At 38.1% G+C, this 21,044-nt stretch overlaps 1 protein-coding gene across 4 annotated transcripts in view; it reads right to left on the bottom strand.

The window, feature by feature from the left end:
- SLC24A2 (solute carrier family 24 member 2) overlaps nt 1-21,044 on the bottom strand; it is a 114,796-nt gene that overhangs the window by 42,292 nt on the left and 51,460 nt on the right. For 3 of the 4 annotated variants that reach the window (XM_040580227.1, XM_040580231.1, XM_040580228.1), the window contains exons 3-4: nt 11,364-11,402; nt 10,165-10,273 (exon numbers count right to left, since the gene is read on the bottom strand). In XM_040580227.1, the coding sequence (XP_040436161.1) occupies nt 10,165-10,273; nt 11,364-11,402 (148 nt within the window). The remainder of the gene's footprint in view (nt 1-10,164; nt 10,274-11,363; nt 11,403-21,044) is intronic. The other variant, XM_040580230.1, reaches the window with a different exon arrangement.

Raw genomic sequence — 21,044 nt, 5'->3', positions numbered from 1 at the left:
ACATAAGGGAGAAATGAAACGAGAGAGTAAGGGCTCAAAACTTATAATAAAATTGAGAATGCATGCTATATTATAATAAAATTGAGCACGCAGCTCAGAACTGCAATGTAAAAGCAGGCAAATAAATACTAAAAAGATTGTAAACATGAAGCCTAACTGAGACTGGAGACAGAAGAGAATTTTTGTACAACAGGTTGGACACGTAATTCTGAAACTCAGCAAGTTCTTGACAGTCAGAGACATTACTTTGGTAATCCACTCTTCCCCTTCATGTCTTTCTGATACGACCTCTGATTTGCACTTATTGTTTTCTTCATGCTTGACAGAATCTCCTTTTTTTTCCATTTGCATTTTTTAAAAAGAAGGCTGAGGAGTTAGGCCAGAAGATTTAGAGGAATTAGTATTATAACAGCAAGGAGAACTAGGTTGTCTTTCCTTGATCTTCACTGTCATTTCTTCTAGCTGTCATGGTCTTGGGAAATTCAACTAGATGATCAGAAGCTCATCAATAAAATAAAAAAAAAGAAGGCCACTTCAAAAGTCTTGCTAGGTAAGCTCTGGTGGTGGCTATTTAACCTAAATTGGACTCAAAGCTTGATTTGGTTTCATCAGTGTTACTAGATTAGGAACAAAGAACTCTCAGTGCTAAAAACTTGTGAAATATCTAGTGGAGGTTAGTATTACAGGTGTAAAATGAGAGTGCTAACCTCTAGCAGACCTTTAATAAAAGAGAATGCCTTTGTACTTGAGTAGACTACTTGAGGCGAAACACAAAAAATCCCACCAACTGAAGGATATCAGGCATTACGAATTTTAAAAAGGACAAATTCTTTCAAAATCTTTTTCTTTCTGTGAATCTCATCTCAGTTTGACTCCCATCTTTTATGAACTCCATAAACCTCTTAACTTTCTTACAGAGCACTTATACTCCATCTGGGATAGACTGACTGCTGTGGGAGTTATATATTATCACTGCAAAATGCAGAGGAGAGAAAACAAATGTTTCAAGAAGCAAAAGACTTCTACTACTACCTCCATATAATCCAAACTATGCAAGTTATAATTAAATGTTGTAGCCTACATTTTTACTTGTGGACCTTCAAGCTGCCAGTTCTTGCAAAATGAAGTCTTTGCCACTGAGCTGGTGCAATGGAAAACACAGAGAACTCTTTTTGATCTGAGCAATACTGTAAATAATAACAGTTGCATGCATTTTAGAATTACATCTTTTTGGATTATGCTGCTACCAGTGCTGCTTTATTAACACTCCTAAGCAAATAAAGAAAAATCATATAAATCAAAAGTTTTGGATACTTGACCAGCAGGCAGTACATTGGGATCAACTAAATTATGTAATACTTTGTGCATCTGAGCTCTAAAAACATGTGGTCACCTTTCATCTTGTCTCTAAACTGCAAGCCTTCTAATCCCGTTCTCTCTCCTCATGTGTCCTTACTCTGTTTTTTATCGTAGGTGGTTTTGTCTTGATAATAATCTCATTAAAGCTGACTACTTTTATTATAGTTTACTGCGATTTTATCAAATTGGAGTACAAATGGAAATACAATTTAAAATTTATACAATCATTTCAAGAGAGTTCTTGTCAGCTCAGGATGATCACAACACGCAAAAGCAAGACCTGCCTATTACTTTGCTCTTAGCACAGCATTTAAAATGAAGATTGGAAAGCCACTGTTCTTATAGCTCACACTGTCTAGCAAATCTGACTGTGGTGACCAAAGGGAATTTGTCAGAGTATTCACAGGTTTTTAACTGATATGGGTTAAAGACCAAATATTTATAAGGAGGTGATCAATGTCATGTTATTAACATATATATGCAACAAAGAAGAAAGTAATCTGAACTACTATTTTCTGTCAGACAGACGCTGGTTTTGATATTTTTAGGTGTTTTTCGTTTTGTTTTTAATTTAAGAAAAGCATGAAGTTACTTGCTCCTAAGGTTTCCTTCTTTTTCCATCTTCTTTCCCTCATAAGTTACCTTCGTGCCATCTGCCACCAAACTGTCGAAGACAGGTGCCATACATTCTCTAGAACATAGTAATACCCAACAACAACTGACATATAATAGAATTGACCTTGCCTGGATCAATCACAATTTCGACTTTGAAGGAGGTATTTTTCTCTGAAGAATTTTCAAATATTCATGAAAATGGGAATTCCAAGATGTAGAAGTGAAAACCCATCCAACTGATGATATTGGGAGATCTACCACTGATTTTGATGGGGTCAGGATTTCACTGAGTGTCTGTCTGGCCAGGCACTGTGGGTACTGGACACATAAAACTCCAACTGCAATAAATTCCAGCTGTTCTGGTTTTCAGCATGTCCAAGGAGAGCAATGCAAGGGGAGCACATGTTCCTCTCACTTTCCAGTCATAAAACCCAACCAGCCTGTGGAGGATGAAGTCATCAGCCAAGTGTAAACTGTACTAAAGGAAATCTTCCACTTTCAGCTTCAATAGAAAGTCCCTCCTAGCTACTGTTATTCCCTGACCTGTACAGTTTTATATATTATTCATGTTTTCTGTTGCTTGTATTTTTAACATGGAAATTCAGAGTTAGGAAGAAACTTAAAAGAAGTTAAAGCCATTAAGCATGGAAATGCATAGTCAGGACAGCTGTACCCTGCTCTGGGATCACGCTTATATTTAAATACTCATCTCTTCCTTGCACAATCTGTAGGGAATCCCAAGAAGAATATGCTGTCTGAAAAACAGGGCATCTGGAAAATATCACGGAGATGAGAGAAGAATTTTGCCTGTAGTGAGCAGCTTGAGTAGATACTAACTGAAAGAATAAACCACAACATGCAGAAATAAATTGTTGTGAAAACTGATGCCTACCACAAAACAGACAAAAGGATTAAATTTCAGGTTTTAAAAAAAATAATTAAAGGCAACAGAAACCTTCCATTATTTAAAATTTGCTACCTACAAAGAGCAATACTGATTTTAAAGAGAGATCTGTTCTTCAATTCTGAAGTAGCTAGAAATTCTCTCAGTGAAACTGGTGAGGAGTGCTGCCTTATCTCTGCATTTTGAGACCATATGTAGTTAAGCAGACCTGACATTTACTGCTGCAGAGTCTGAGAGCATCACCACAAAGAATTACATTTTGCCATTGAACTGCCCACTCTGAGAGAAACGTGTTAGAGTTTCTCTGCACCCCAAGTTATGTATAACAAAAACACACCAAAATTTTGATACATCACTAATTACAGACACGTTCTGTGGATAGGATAAAAGCTGCAAGCTCACCCTACATTCATGGAAGTGCAGCCGTTGTCTTTAGAAAAAGCAAGACCAACATCCTCAAAATATGACAAGAATGAAGTGGTCCCTGAATGTATGCTAAACAAACCCACTCAGAAAATAATTTAGGCTTCAAAAGTGTGCAAGAAGAAGGATGCTGAGTTCCGCTGCAAGGCCACAGGTATGACTAAAGGACACTCAAGAATGCCAAAGGATCTAGAGCAGAGATAGTTAATAACATTTATAATTATTTTTATTAGTTTTGTCTAGATTTGCATATTTCCTCATGTTAGATAAAATTCTGTTGTGCTTATAAGCCACTGAAGGATTACTTCTTTCATCTCTGGCATGGTCCTGGGAAGTGCACTGAAGCATCCACACCCTGGGAATGAGTGAAGTGGAAGCACTCAGATTACTTCAGCAATGCAGGAGCTGAGCATTACCCATGAGTTGGTGTAAGCTGAGGTGCCTGGCCTTACTTCTCCAAGGACATAACAAATAAACAGCTTCAGTCGAAAAAAGCTCACAATGGGAGTGAGCACAGACATGATGGTGCAGCTTACCTAGGCCAAGGGAAGAACAAGAGCATAAGGGTTTTGCAAAATGAGACCAAAGCTAGGACCCTGCCGGCTGACCAGGCAGGGAAAGGTTACCTAACCGTTGTCTTTGGGGTAAGCTGGCATTTTTTGTGACATCTCAGAAACAAACACGAGCAGCAAGAGCACATTAAGCAAAAGTTTGAGGTGAACAGAAAAGCTGTGAAATTGTTAAGATCAGTATCTAGGAGCAGAACAGGATATACTTATAAGTAATTCACTCCTATGTCAAAAACTGTTGAGGATCACATATTTCTTACATTTTCTTAGGAAGCGTGAGTGCAGGTTCCTGTTTTTTCTTTGTCAGAGCAGACAGTGACAGTACCGTATTTTTCTGTGTTCAGTGAAGGAGGTGACAGCATTGTGAGCTCAGCTTTATGTAACAGAAGGTTACTTCTCTCACCAGTAACATGCACCATATTTATATTTAAAAAAAGTAAAGCATGTAAGACAAACTTCTGCAGAAGTATATCCTGTATTTTTCCACTTTGGAAACAGAACTAAAGATGGGAAGAGGAGAGAATTGCCAAAGATACCTACTTCTGACTGGAGACTGAGCCATGGCAGAGATTTATATCACACTCATTTTCATGCAGAGGATGCCATTAGTATATGAGTTATATCCTTGTCACATGGGAGCCAGGGAGTCAGCACCTAGCTAAATCCTCCCTTTCGGAAGATGTTTTGTTGGCCTGTGGCAGCTTATCAGCAGACAGAAAAGGGGTGGCATGATAAGGAAAAGATCTCATTCTTCCTGCACTATGCTAAAGCTGTGCAAGAAAAGCAAGGTAGCCTCAAGTTGCACTGGTGCTCTGAATCCTCACTTCACCACTTTTATCTTCCCTTTACAACAGAGTACCTGTAGGAGCCTGCAGAGAGGAAAACCTCCCTCCACAATCCTGAAGGAATTACTCTTCAAAGCAGCCTGCAGCTTGCAGGGAGAAGGTAGGCTTATTATTCATGGCAAGATACTTGCCATTATTTTCCTTTCCCGGCTCCGACCGAAGAACAACAACTCTCTTCTACTAAAAAATGTAAAGGATCTTTGCAAATCCTACACTTTCATAACCCAGGAATGTTCATCTCAAAACAAGGACAATGTTGTCGGAGGTACAGGACTCAGAAGGAAAAAAAAAGCCACAAATAATCAATGATTGCTAAGATTTACATTCAAGTTGCTTGCATTTTGGACTGGGGCCTGACCAACACAGTAGGTGTGCTAATGTCATCCTTATTCATATGGGTAATGCCGTTATGAACAGTCCAGATCACTACTCGGTGACTAAGGGATTGGCAGACCAGCACTTAAGCAGATGCAAATATGGCACAGGATTTCCTGGAGATTAATGACTGGCTGGGAGTTGATGACAGCCTGATGCACAGGCAGACATTAATCTTAATCCTCAGAAAATGATCTGTACCAAGGTCATTATTTCTGTAATAAGATAATAGCAAACAAAAACCTAAGTAAGATATTTGTATTTTTAATGAACGATGGGGTTTCAACTGCAATGTAAATTTCATGTCCCATTAACGGATACCTCACACATTCAGCTGTTAAGAGTGGCTGAACTTTTTGATCTTCTTAGAAGCTTTAGGCTGAGACAAAGATTTTTGAAGAGGAGAAGCCTCCCGTGTCTGAGACTGTTAAATCCACAGCAAGGCCACACACCTGCCTGAATGCAAAGTGCCAAATGTCCAGCAATTCCCACTGACCTCAGATGTTACTCATCTGTCAGAGGTGGGCTGAACACTTTGCAAGCCCACTGATTTCAGAGTTTACAAGCTGGATTTCACAAGACAGGCACAGGCCATGGCAGAACCACTTTTGTTGGAAAGGGAAAAGGAAGGACAGGTTCACAAGTGTGTAATTGCATATCAGGATTGCTCTGTTTATCTACATTTTGTGGAAAGTAAAAACTTCTTCAGGTCATTTCTCTCTCATTTCATATTTTTCTACTTAGAATCAAGTGCATTTTTAAGAGGCTCTCAATTAAAGTAGAGGTTGGTTCTGACTTCACAAATGAATTATTCAAGAGTAAATATGATGAGCTGGATTTCTATAAATACACTGCATGTTAATGTAACAATAGCACTGTATAGGTCAAGCTGACCTTTAATAGTCACACAGCCTGTTTATGCATTCTATACTGCTTATGCTATCATGGCTTAGATGGCTTCTTTTCTGTCAGCCTCTCAAAGCCCACACAAGTCCAAAGGACACAGTAGTGCGCATTTTCATACCCCCATTTTGCCCTGCAATTATTCAAGAGAATTTAACCATGAACTTTGTCATTGTAAAGTGAAAGAAAAGCTGCATCTTCCAGTAGCAGTGCAACGATTACAAATTTTACTTCAAATGGCAACATTTGGTCGGGAAGCTGTGAAGAGCCAAGCACAGAGCTCCCAGACCTTGTGAGCGCCTTTCCAGAGACCGAAAACCCAGTTCACTAGGCTGTGCCAGCTGCAGAACTGCTGGGGTCTGCTTGGGAAGCGCTTTGACTGATGGACCCAGCAGTCCAGAAGGACAGCAAGCACCGAGGGAGCCATCTTACATGAAGATGCTGAAAGAAAGCGGGCACAGATGAATGAGGTGCAGTACAAGGAAAGGCAAAGGAAGCAGATAGTAGCAAAATGGGGAAAGAGGAAATGCGAGGGGAATGTGAGAGTATGCCCAAGTGCAGGGGGGGGCAGAGTACCTGTGCAGGTGTCAGCTTTAATACACGCCTTTTGAACTCTTTTCCTTTGTGAATGGCACTTTGTAATGTTCTCATACACTGCTCTTTTGCTGCAAATCCAACAAATACAGCTAATGATGCCGTGTTTCTGACCTACTGATCTAAGTCATCATCTGGCTGTAATATTGAGGGTATCTAAGCTGACTAAAACGGGACAGAAAAATGCTCAGAACCTCTTTCTGCTGTTCCTTTGAGTCTGATCTACACTTGCATTAAATGATTTGGAAGAAATCCTTGGCCTCACAGGTCATGCACCAGGTCCATAATCTTCCATTACATGAGTGCAAGGGAGCTAACTCCCTATGCTTACACAAAACTCAAAACTAACAAGAATCACTTGTTTATTTCTTGATTATGTCTGGGTTTTTTTTTGTAGTAGGAAAGGGCATGTGGAGAAAGCCATGTGGGCCAAAGAAGGCACCAGGTAATCCTTTACATTTCTACATTCACACAAATGATGGGTTTATAGAGCAAAGGATTGCACTTCTCAGATGCTTCTGACAAACACTACCCCTTCTTTGAACGCTTAACAATGAAATGCTCTCAGCTTAAAAAATTACTTAGCTAGCATGGTACAGGTCTGTTAAAGTACATATGATGCACCAGCTGATGGATGTTCGTTATAAACAGGAAGATTAAAACAAAAGAATGTGGTAAAGGTTTGGTAGGCAAAATTCATACAGAGCCAAAAGCCAAATAGATAATCAATACTGTATACAGCAGGTACCCCTATCTGTTATCACACCTATTTCTGAATTGAATGTAAGATTCAAGTACAATGCCATCCAAATTTATTAACTAGTATTACCTACCTTGGCTAGCCACAGTGTTTACATCAAACTAAAACAGCTTTTCTTTTGTGGAGGTTTGCAGAATTATATGAATACAGGATAACGAATACATACATTTAAAACCTCAAAATCTCAGGAAACAATATCAGTGTTCAGTGGAGACACCTAATACTCCCTGTGTCTGCCTTCCAAACTGCCTGCAGCGCAAAAGATCTTGCAAGCCACGTCTGCCTACAAATGAGGTGGTGCCTCAGAAAAGGTTAATGACCATAATGTGTGACAGAAAAGTGGGTGGATTTTTTTCACATTTCTCCTACACATCTGGACGTATTTCTAGAAATCTAAAACCAGAGTTCCACATGCAAATATATGTATTGAATTACACTCCTATATTGACATTTTCATGCTCTCACTAATTAAAATCTGAATTTTATAAAGGCAGTGGAAATTTGAAATCTTGGCTCCTTTGATATTAACACCAACTTAGATGTCTGCATGTATATCCTCTATTTTCCAGTGTCTTTTTGGCCACTTTTCAAGAAAGTTGTGCATTAAAAAACAGTATTTACTGCAAATGTAGGTAGATTTTTTTTTATTCTCCTTTGTAAATCTTAACTCAGTGCGTCAGTTTTAATGAAATGTACAGGTGGTTACTGCTTTGCACTTATTTAAAGGTCACAATAATTTTATGTTCCATTTTTTGAAGAATATTAATTCCAGGACAAATATAAGAGTTTGGAGAGGAAAAAAACCCAAACAAACAGTAAAGTATTATGAGTCAGAAACCTTGAAGAAAATTTTACTGGAGTAATTTATGTAAGAATTATCCATTGCAACCATCTCTATCAATCCACATTGATCTCAAGTGTTTTACTGCATAATGAAGAACAGTACTGAGTTACCTGATAAACTTCATTATAATAGCTAATTTTCAAAAGTGCTGGGCTTCTGTGTCTCCCAAGATGGATTTCATATTTCAAAACTATTTTTTCCTGTGCTGTAATGAATGGGGAAGCCTATGGATCACACTGCATGGCGCAAGCTTGCTACAGGGCAAAAGTAGTGAGAAAAGGTCTGAACACTGAACAAGCCGTATCTAAGAAAGAAGTGAAATAAGCTTCAGCAATGGAAAAATACCCGAGAGATGACTGTATTTCTGAATCTTTGTTAAGTCCAAATTGAACTCCAGTGAACATTTCTAGTTTTCCTGTGGTCTTCAATCTGTCATAAAAGTTCTGTCTCTGCAAGCTCTTCCCAACCTGCTTCTGTTCTCTCTTGTTTTTAAAAAAACATTTGATGAAGTCTATTTACTTCTTCAAATGATTGTTATTTTTGTTTGTGTTAGCACTATTTGAGACAACACAGATGCACTCACAGCCCAGGAGCTTTGCTTTAAGGGACAATATTTGTGCAAAGAATTGTAACAAAAAAATCACAATTTTTCATTAAAAAGTGTAAAATTGAGACTGGAAACTCTTCTAGCAGAGTGAAAAGCTTGGCTGCTGTGTAGGTAAAGATGAGACTTATTGGGTGCAGTAGTTAGAAAGCCTGCATACCTGCCATAGTGATGCGATCTAAGGAAGCCAAACATATAACTGCAATAAATTTATTATGTCCTTTTTCAGCATTGAATGGGAATGGATTGGGCACAGTCTGTTGATGACTCCACTCTAACACACAACAGACTTTGGCAGTGAATAGTGCAGCATTAACCAAAGAGAGAAGTGATGTGAATCATGATGAGAGTAGAAATAGCAGTTTGGAGATTCCAAGGGATAAAATTGCCTGTGGGTTGACAAAATGAGTATCAGCTTCAGCTTTTGAAGAGGGAAATGGAAAACCAGATTTGCCTTGTCCAAGAGATACAAAGCAATTTACAAAGCTGTACACAATGTAATGAGAAACATAAAGGAACTTAAATGCCAGGAAGTGCTACATATACTTTTTGACCACTGAAGTTTGGAAGGTCCCACTGTCAGTAGTACTTTAGGTCTCTAGTTCCTTACAATTCCTTCACAAGTGCTATTTTTCAAGACATTTATTACTACAGCAAGAAAAGTCCTACAGACATACATTCACCAAATAAACACCTGGCCTGGAATTTTTTTGGAAGTCTACCAGAAGCTGAGATTCAAATCACCCCACAACTGCAAAGCAACCAGGGTTTTCCTGCCAAATTCTCAGACCAAAGCAATCATGGTCTTCCTGCTAACCTCTCAAAGGAAAAAATAATTATACCACACTTGGATAAAACAAACTGTTATCATGCATGTAATACAGAGGGATGTTTGTTGCATTTTTTCTAATATCAGTGTTAAACCACCCAAAGTCAAACCAGCAGTCTCATTCTTTTCCATATTCCATATGACAAATTATCCACCATTTTGGATTTTTCTTCTGATGTACTGAAAGCAAAACCAGGAAAGAAAACAAACAAAAAATGTTTACAAAAGTACAAAAGGGTAGAGTTTTTGTAACTTTTAAATTGTTGCTGAAGCCAGAGGCGAAGTGATGATATGCATCATCCAAGTGATCAGTTTTAGTTAGCACCGCAATGAACATATTTCCTAAGTTGCAAGCCTTGGTCTGAGTATGTATACCATGCTATAAAAGCGCAAAACTCTCTCAGAAAATTCAGACACATTCAGAAAAGACTGGTGAAAGCAATAGAAATGCAAAAAATAGGTTTCATGGGGAGGAAGGAAAAGGAAAATATTAATTTCCTTTTGCAACAGAAAACCAAACAAATTAATTAGTAAGACTACCTTCAGCAAGTGGGTCAAGTGTGTGAATCATGAGCTGGAAGATGCTGTTCCTCATTAAACTGTTGTGGAGAGATGCAGAGCTTCCTCCCCGCTGGAGCCGTGGTTTGGTCTAGGTGGAAAAATAAGGGAAAGAATTTAGTTCTTTTTTGTCATTTGTGTGGAGACAGGTCTGAAACACTATGAATTAATCTCACATCTCACTACACAGTGAAACATTTCCAACCATCACATATAGCAGATTATGTTAAACTATATGCTGTATTAAACACTGCCATATATTTAGACAATTTCTCTGGAGGGGATGGACCATCAGATTAGTCATTAGTCTCCCAGGGGTCATGAAAAGAGCATGGAAAAAAAGGAATCTTTCTCTGTGAAAACTCTTAAAATGTTACGAACAAAAAAACTTCATACTTGCATCAGGAACAATTCATCTTTTTTTTCTTTGGAGAACCTTGTGGTTGCATCCCTGAAGTAAGTTCTAATTTTTATTGCCCTGGTACATTGCAAACATGCATATTATAAAAATTACAGAGAAAAAAAAGCAGAGAGTACCCTGGTTTAATGGCACGATTCTAAAGCTCAGTCAGAGTGAAACACACTCCTTGCTTTGGTTCAATCCTTTAAGTATAGATTGCAAGAATAGACTGTGAGTGTGATAAGGCGCTGCAGACACCTACAGCAATGGCGCTTACATACAAACATCTTTCAATGTGCTTTTAAGAAATCTAAAGGAATTTAAAACATATTATGAGGTTCTTTCCCCCGTGCCATTGTCTAGTACAATCATCAATGCATTTAATATATCCCATAGAGTGAGACTGCTTTGCGGATGGCTCTCTGCTTGTTTCGATAAAAAGGATAATCAGAGCCAACAGACTGCTGACTAATAAGACCCTGAAATCCAATTACAGGGAAAAAACAACCCTGAAGAAAATAGTATTTTGAAAGAATACATGGTACATGGATTAATCTCTGCTGTCATATAAATATTAAATGAAAAATTATAGAAACTGAACAAGAAAATTAATTCACCATTTTACCTTTGGAAATAAATTATTTAAATTCTATAGCAGCATAGGAGAGGAAAAGAAATCCCAGAATTTAGAAAAATGTTGATGTGTACCAAACCAAAGTAAGGCTTGTCTCACCACCCTCCTGAGAAATAAATGCTCAGACACATACTAATTGCTGCCTACCGTCAGTGTTTGGTCATCCTTGTCGCCAGCATTAGATGACTGCGTGAATGGGAAACAGAACAAAAAGAAGAGTCAGAAGGAGCATGCATAGAATGGAAAGGCAGTAGAACATCACAGATGTCTGATCCTACATATGCTGTTGTGATAGCTTTTTGAACCACTTGAATTGAAGATCCTAGTGATCAAATAAATTAGGAGTAAATTCACGCTGTGATGTTGCAAGAGTCTTTCATTCTTGTCAGTTTCTTGGACAGGAACCGTTGTCATTTCAGGGCCTAGAACACAGCAGCTGAGCTGCAGATCACAACGTTCACTTCACACAAATTATGCTGGGAGGCAAACTCCCTGTGTCAACCAGTTTGAGAGAGTGAGAACTGAAAACCTAAAAGCAGTACGATCCTCAGGATTGACCAACTGTTCAATGAAAAGCCTAAAAAGCAGTAACATTACCTTTGTATTTTGCAGGAAGGGACTAGGCAAGGCAATGAAGAGGATGTGTTTCAGTTTAAGCACTGAATGCATGCGAACGGCCATTTAGCCTAAACTGGCAGCTCTAGTTAAGGGCAGGTAACACGGCACATACTGCTCTGCCGTGAAGGAAAATGAGACTCCAAATTGATTTTAAAGGCAATTAATGATTTTAGGGAAGTGACATATCCTGGAGATGATCTGTGATTCCTGTGTCTTATCCCTAGTACAACAGCACCAGAACACATCACCACGAGACACTTTTGAGGCAGAACAGAATTTACAGTGAAAACAAGCAAATGCAAAAATTTTATCCATTTTGTAGTCCTGAGTTTTACTTGTTTATTTAATAAGACTTAATGGGAACAAAAATGTACCCAGAACTTTTGGAATGGAATATGTTTCCATGACATCTTGAAAGTTGTGTGATGCAGTAGTGCTATTTTTCTAGTCATTCTTCTTATCCTGATGAAGGAAAATTAACACCACAATACACAAAATACGAAACTCCAGTCATCAGATATGAAGTAAAATAGGACACAGTGCAGACTCCAGCTGCCTCACAGCCATTCTTATTTGATCACAAACCCTTCCCCACAAGCTGGCATATAAATACTTCCTCCATCTCAAAGCTCTTATTTGGTGCATTTCATAGAAAACTATGTCACAGCTGTTCTAAGGAACAACCTCCCCAGTGCAGCAAAACCCAGTTTTTGGACACATACCAATACCAACTCTCAGGACATGGCTTTTGCGTTAGTGAATTGACCTTGAAGGTTAAGTGGAAGGCAAGGAGTTATGAGCAAACACTGATTACAGAGCAGATCCTTTCTGTTCCATAGTAAGTGAAAGAACATCCAGAACTGAAGTCTTTGTCAAAAATGTACATGCACATGCGTGCACACACACATCCACACATCCAGCTGTGAATTCTAACCTGAAGAAGAGACAGAGGCAAAGAAAAGATCTTTGTTCTGATAAAGGAACTATCTGTCACCTCTGAAATTAGACTGCTTTCGTGTGAGAAGTGATTAGCAAAAAAAAGTTTTACGCCTTTATTGAAGACAACCATAATGGAAAGAACTTTTAATGCAGAAGAAAGAAAAGGAAAGAAAAAAATATACAAAATCTGTGTTCTAAATTTACACGAAAACAGTGGATGCATCTTATAAAATGTTTGCATAATGTGTATAATATAGATATATAGTATACACATACACGACCTTTCAGATACAAATCCACACACACACACTTGCAAAACCATGATTTATTCACGGATACTTTGAGCGACCTTCACAGGAGGGAAAATTTACCTTACAGCAAAATTTGCAACGAAGCAAAAAGCTCAAGCCGGGAAATGTTCTTGTCTCCAAGAAGTGATTTAGGACAGTCAAGTCCTAAAGATCAGTGGTTATAGTTACAGTAGTAAAGCTTGTGAGATGTGGATGAGTGTTCAGAATTGGAACTTTAATAAAAGTTTAAAAAATTATTATTTTGGGACTTTGAACTTTTGAAGATAGGATATTTGTTTCTTAATTTTAATACTGAAAGACATGAGAATATATAATTGATAAATCTGAGTAATTTGTCATTTCAACCTGGCAAAGGGCTAAAGGATGTCACTCTTCATAGGGCCAAGAGGAGCTGAGAGCATTCAGCATGCCTCAAAAAAACTGAGCATGCTCTAGGCTTAATATGAGGGCATTCCTAACAAAAGAAGTAGTTCATACTGAAGGAAACACTGTCATTTACTTGAAATGGAATGGGATGAAGCTGCATGAATATATAAAAACAACTAGATGTAATTTGTAGCATATAATTTAATTTGTAGAAGATAATTATGTTATAAAGAGAAAGAATAATGAAATACATTTTGGATACACGTTAAGGAAATAAAAGTGAAAACTACATCTGAAATAATTTCATTCTTCATCAGTACAGAATGGGACGTAAGACCACGAAACAGATTTTTCTAATTGTTTTTTCCACACATGATTAGCAATGCAATTGTTTCTGAGCTTAACTTGCCAGTCCAGTTACATCCTAGAAGAAATGTTCAAGACTGGAATATAGATGGAGTTCTAATGCAGAAATCCCTCCACAGTTTTAAAAACGGGAATGCAAACAAAGGTTTGACATTTTGTTGATACTAAATACTTATAATGCCTGGATTATCTCCTGGATTAACAATAATATCACTTTAAAACAGTCTTTTAAACTATGGCAGTGAAAAATTCAGTTGTGGTGCTGCTGTTTACATTGTGTATTTGATGTCATTTTGTTCTCATTAGGATGGGAAATTAAACTATTTTCCTATTTTTTACAGTGAGTTTTGCATTAACACGTTCATTGCTATGTAATTTGGGTATCACACACTGCATGCAAAGTATTTGAAAGTATCACTTTCCCTTGTAGAAGCATTTAGTATTCAGACATTTTATACAACCTTTTAATTTAAAAGAACACTTGAAAACTGGTCCAAGGTTAAAATGGTTGTGTTTCTTTGCACCAGGAGTGAATATTGTATTTTTGGACATAGCCAACAGTGATTTCTTTAAAGAAAAGACACATTTTCTGTAAACGTAAGTTTGCTTTTAAATCACGGAAACCATTGCATATTAGCTCCCTCAGGATCAGAAAGAGATGGAAGTTCTTATGACATCTGTGCATTACGTATATTTCTGAAGGAATTAGTACCAAAAAATTAGCTTTTGAAATTACATGTTAAAATCCATGAGTTTATTATAGTTCTGCAAAATCAAAATAATGCATTCTAGTATACTCTTTTATTCAAAAGTATCTGGGGCACAATCCCTTATTACGTTTTTATCGGAGTTACAAAAAGATTAATCATGAGACATTTCACTAATTTTTTTAGAAAATTCACCAAAATATTTGTAGGTTCCCCTGTATGCCATGGCAGTACACAAGAGTTTGTCCATCCTCCTGTCTCTGTTGGTGATCATGTATTCAAGATTGCTCCACCTGTGCTAAAAGTCGTAAAACAATTTTATTTCAGGAATAATTAAAAAAAAAGTCTACTTGCTATGAAGAAATGGTCTATGGTATGCTTTTCACACATCTCTTTTCCTTAGTGACATAAGTGCGTCAGCAATTAAGCCTGACATCTTCCTTGCCTTGTCTGGGAATGCATGTTCTTGAGAAACAGGGTCCTGAAGCAACTCACGCAGGAGTTGATGCCTCACTAACTACATGGCAAATTTCCTCATGCCTTTTTTTAAAAATAAAGTGCATCATGACAGTCAAAGGAGGAGAAGAATCTGTAAAAAGCTCTAAGTATTTGATACAGAATATCCTTGTTAAATAAAAGATGGTTTGTAATTGAATTATCTATTAGATCGTGTATTCCAAAACCAGAATCAGAGAGCTGATGGCCTGCAGCTCTAGAAGTTGCTGCTCTAGTTGAAGTTTCCATGTTACAGATTCAAGTGCCTGAAACAACTAGCAAACTGGACTGCCCACCCCCTTCTCCTAATGTGAGGAAAGCAGGCTGTCAAATAACAGCAGGGGAAAATGTAACTGGATTTCAACACCCTTTCTACAGTATGGTTTCACATCTCTTTCCTGCTTGCTAAATCTTTTTGAACGATAATAACAAAAAAGCTATTTTTTTAAAAATCAGCTTTTACCGGAATAACGAAAGTTCATTATGTTTGCTGGCTGGCAGTGCGATGCTGAATGCAGTAATTGTAGAATATGAGCCCTGACAGGGTTTTGATAAATTGACTCAAGATGTTTTATTACAGTGAAGGACTTCAGCTACTCTCTCTTTTTTTCTGTTTTCAAAAGTGGCATCTGGACTCTGCAATTTTATACCTGTCAGTGAGTCACTACTTGTCAGTCCTGAGGCAAATTACAGGTGATAGTTTTCTTGGTGCACAGAGTTCTCTAATCTTTGCAAGACACGCTGAAGGTCTGTGTGTTTTTTGTTCGGATGAACTGCAGAAAAACAGTATGCATTTCAGAGGCAGCCACTGAAGTCAATCTAGTTAACTTAAAAGGGTCTAGATAATTTCTAAAAATCAGTATCCTCAGGAGTGCTAGTAATGTACTTGGAATAGAACTGAATAAACAAAATAAAAATTAAAAAATAATGATAAAACTAAAAAAATATATTAAACTAAATAAACTGCATTTATTTGAAATGGTAAATTAGGTTAACGCATAACTAAAATCCAAAGCAGCAAACTCAGCTAGACAGATTTCAGAAATAAACCTAATGAGCTCAGTTGAAACAAAAAAATGAAGTAAAGTATTATTTTATCTGGTTCTCTTAATATGTACATCTTTGGATTTTGCCAAATCATAATCCCTTAGACCTCCTTTCTGTGAACATCCTGAAACAATCCCATGTCATAACCTTTGCCTACTCGATGGGTAGGCTTTATATGGTTGGCAGGAATCTGAAAAGTGCAAGCTCCAGCGGTCTCAATATACTTAAACTAAAATTCTTCTAGATATCCATGGAAATAAAAGTTGACCATCACCACATAGTCCACAGAAGCTCTGTCAGATGGGGTCAGTACAGCTTACTAACTAAAGTTGATGCATGTCTTTACGCCACTCTCTACATATTCATTATGTAGAAAGGCTGCAGGTAGCTGTAGGGGAATTGTCTGTATTTAAGCTTACATATGGTAAAGGATTTTAACTTACATATTACTGCTTAGTAGAACATTACTGTGAGCTAACACTGAGTACAGAACCTTGGATCTTACTTAAAAAAGAGGAGGAAAATCTTTATAAGCACACTGTAGAAACACTAACTAAAAATCCCTTTCTCCTTGCCTGCCTTCTTCCTTCCTTTCATCTTTCTCTTTCCTAAAACTAAAGTAAAACAGGGAGCTCTACCTAAAGAAGCAGATTTCTGTATTGTTGAACAAAATCAATACGATTCACAAGAACTATATCCAAAATTAAATTGAGGTTGTAATCTTGCTTTAGTCATCGAAACAAAGAATTTACTAGATTAGAGCTTGAACTTTCAAAGACATAGAGCTGGACCATCAAATTGGACTATATGGCTGCATTTACAACTGCTTATTTACAGGCGCCTACCTAGTGTGAAATTTGTAGCCCTAGGCCAAAAGGAATGGCTTTGTTCATTCGGATCAGTTGTCTCTCTTATGTCACTCTGTTCATGCAATTAGCCAATGTGCATACACACAGTGAATTCTCATAAATGTTCAAAAGAGATGCATCTCAGCTGACTCCAGCAATGGCAAATGGATGTTTTAAGGTTATCAGCTGTTAAATTACATGCTTATGTTAGGTCAACTGATTTAATTCCAGATTTTTATGCATACTGTTATATGAAACAGGACCCCTCCAGTTAGCCTGTAGGCCCAATCATGATACTTAGTTATTCAACATGTGTAAGAAAGTCAGTCTGCCCCGCATCTTTACCTTCTCTGAACTTGCTTAAAGTCAGGTATCTTTGGCTTAGATGGCAATGTAATAGCTCAAGCTTAAAGACTTGATGAGTTTTTAATCACCTTAGTGTCAGAAATAATTATGGAGTTTTAAGTTGTCCTCTTATCCTTATTTCAAGACTTGCCAATGAAGTCACCTTTTGCTATTTTTTAAATTACAAAAATTAGCAACACAGCTCTGTACGTCTGTAACTTTCCAGGGGACAAAAGAACCTTTAAAAAACCACAAACTCAAAACCTAAAGCTAGGTACTTATTGAGGTCATTAGATACTTGTGCACACAAAGCATTAGTTCACAAGTGACAGTTTAAGTATTTCAGTATGGATTTCTGTGGCTAGCTTTAAAATACCTGGATTAAAGTGTTTAATGTCCTGCTATTTCATCAATAATATTACATGAGAATACATTAGTAAGTGTTGCAAGATTAAGTTATCAAAATTTTTTAAATGTCTGAATTAAAATCATCCATGAAACAAGCTTCAAATTCTGGGCGGGGGACTGGGAAGGTTTTCAGCTGAACTCCAACTGTACCATAGAGACTACTGGCAGAAGATGCCTTCTCTTAATTTCTTACAACTCAATCAGACATGGATGACTTAGTAAGAAGACAGGAAAAAAAAGATTTCCTAGGACTTCTGCTTACCTAAATACACAAAGGATCCGCTACAGATTATGGAGGTTTTAGAGTCTGCCTTAAAAGAAGACTGTAATTCCCAGAGAGGAAAGTGTTTGACAAATCTTATGTTTGCTGATGCTATGCTGACTTGCAACGAATAAATCTCATTGCAGTAAGTTGGCTGTACATTGCAGAGGATTCATCACAAGGGCAAAAAAGCTGCAGTTTCACTGACTTTCTGCCTCCAGCACCCTGGAGATCCTGAAGAACATGGGCAGCTCCAGCTGCAGAGAAAACCCAGCCTGCATAGCCTGTAGGGAGGAAATGCTGAATCAGTGCATCCTCAGCTGCCCCGTCACGTCCCCTTTCCACCAAGCTCTGCTCACTTCTCTGTCTTATTTCACTGCTGCCTTTCCCCTTCAGCTGACTTTTTGTCCCCAGGAGCAATGCTGACTTTTTTCAGCTGGCACCAACTCACACCCCATGTAGCTCTCAGGATAGCAGCCACAAGAAGAATGCAATCAAATGTGAGAGGGGCATAAAAAATACTGAATGATATGGACAAAGCTAGCTGACCATTGCTAACAGTTGATGTTTCCCACATTGTCAGAAGGGGACAGAGAACAGAAGGCAGAACGTTGGCCCGTAAATAAGACAAAGGGAAAACCTTGGCATGCTGTATTTATCTTGTGGGACTACCTTTTCCATGAAACAGTAATAACATTTAAAGTGATTTACTTCACGGATTTTAAAAAAAGAGGGAGCAGGGAGAAGGGAAAGGATCACCAAAACAGGACAATGCTTAAGGTACAAATGTTTAAATAACTGTGCTTCAAAACATGAAATCCTCAGTCACTGGGAGCACATTGCCAGCTCTAGGTGGCAGGACTCTGGGTGTCAGTTTTACAGCAGTCCAATAGGCAGAATCTAGCAACTGGCTTCCATTCCTCCATTTCCCTATCTGTAAACTAGGAATAAAGACACTGTAAACCTTGTTCTGATGAAGAGGGCTGATTGCTTTAGGGGCAGGTTACTGGATACAACTGCTTTCTCTTCAGCAATTAACTGTGCTTTTCAGGTTTTGCATCTTCTACTGAGCACAACATGCATGTTCATTGCAATAAACTACAAAGCTGGACTTCTCTGAGAGCAGCACCTCCAACAGCTATAGGTAAAGGAACAAAGTGTACCTCTTGCAATGTTCTGTTAGGGAGCAAACATCAAAGATTTTCTTTTTCTTGACTATTTATGTCTCTAACAGGTCTGAGACTACAGGATTGTAAGTTTATACGAGAATCAATGCAATGAAAGCACACGAAACACTCCTACTTTTTACATCCAGTAGGATATTAGACTGATTCTTCAGCACTATGAAAGGAAAACCAATGAAAATATGTTGCTTTTATTTTTTATTCACCCATTCACTGGATTATATTACACTTCATCATTTTTATAATGGGAAACTAGACATTAAGTCTGAGGCAAAGAAAAATATTACTAAAAGCAAATACCTTAATTTTGCATATTTGACTCAACAGTATTTCAGGCTCATTGTCTTTAGAACTGACATTGAATACTATCTGCATCCATATTCATCCTTCAGAAAACCATTTTTAGCTATTTTCACCACAGCCTTCTAGCTGTTTCTGATCACCTAAAACATGCAAATGCCATCTAAGGGTTTGTCTTGTACCTGGCAAGGGTGTAAGAAACGTTAGGGAGAAAAACTGTTAAGAAACAGAAAAGAAATTTTACATAACAACGTGCAGATAAGGCTCCAGCACTGTACTGCCAGTGAGCCTGACAGAGCTGTGGACAGAAAAGTCTGAAATTTCCAAACCTGTAACTACAAAGCAAACATATTATTTTCTCCACATTAGTTGAACTAAAAAAGGACCACATCAGATTCTGTCTTACTCTGATTCCTGCTGCCTTTTAACTATTTTTCTACAATGTTCTGCTTTGCATTAAGATGAAAGAGAAGATATGTGGCTCTGAAATCAAGAGTATGCTGGGATTCTGGAGACCACCAGACATGTGATCTGTGCCAGGTTACTTTTAACTCCTTTGGAGGCAAGAAATGACACTGAGGCAGAAAGACCTCAACGGCAGGCACTGTTTCTAAATGCAGAGTTACAACATTAAGAACTTAAATCAGACCTACCTTATTTTGGCTCAGTGCTTGGACACATCTTTAAGAGAATTATGTCCTATACGTTATATGCTCACCTTCCTGCATCAGTCTGCTGTTTCACACTACCTTTCATACTATTGATTTGCCTCTGCAGCTATGAACCAGGTAGCTGCAGGTAACCCATTGCCACATGTAAGGCAGAAGCAGTGGCTCTGTTCCTCTCCTTTGCAAAGCCCGGTCTTCTAGAACAGCTTCCTAATACTAAGGTAAACCTACATCTCCAAGGAGAATTCCCACTGTGATCAAAAAGAATAAGGCATCGGGGAAACAGATGCTTTGGAGTTAGCGAGGACTAAATCATGAAAGGGCATAGTAGGAGATCATAGCTACAAGAAAGCATGGCAGAGCTCATGGTGAAGTAGTGAGGGTGGCAGCCTAACAAGCTAGCAGCCCTAGCTCAGGCTCATAATTGCCTTCTACCTCTCTTTCCCATTTACAGCCTAGGACAAAAGCATGCCTATATCTCCAACCTGCCAGGTGAGCTTCACTGCAAATCATGAGATTTCTCAGAGACTTTTGCTGAGATACGTTATTTTGGACACCACCCAAATTAACAATATGCAAGGCCTCTCAATTAGAAACTCACAGTAACTCCATCCATCTTTTATACAATCCCAGTCTGCTACAAAAAAACCTTGAGTTGGGTTTCTGTAAGCATTTCAGGAATCAAAAGCAGGAGACCATGCCATTATCCCCAGCTATAAGCCTCCTTTTAGCCAACATTTGCTCTCCAAATGCTGTCTGCCTCTACCTTTTTCTCTGATTATTTTTCTCCATTCTTCTTTCATGCCTTAGACTTCCCTGCTGCCTTTTCCCCCTCCTATTTCTTCAGCAGGCACATCACACAATGCCCATGGAAACCCAGTCCACCATGAACACCTCTGTTCCAGGGACTGGCACGCTTCTTTTTCTGAGATGGATGCTCCTACTGTTTCAGCTATCTGCTTTC

This window comes from Falco naumanni, chromosome Z, assembly GCF_017639655.2.
Source record: "Falco naumanni isolate bFalNau1 chromosome Z, bFalNau1.pat, whole genome shotgun sequence".
In the NCBI taxonomy this organism is placed as follows: Eukaryota; Metazoa; Chordata; class Aves; order Falconiformes; family Falconidae; genus Falco; species Falco naumanni.
This window is presented reverse-complemented; position numbering and strand designations above follow the sequence as displayed.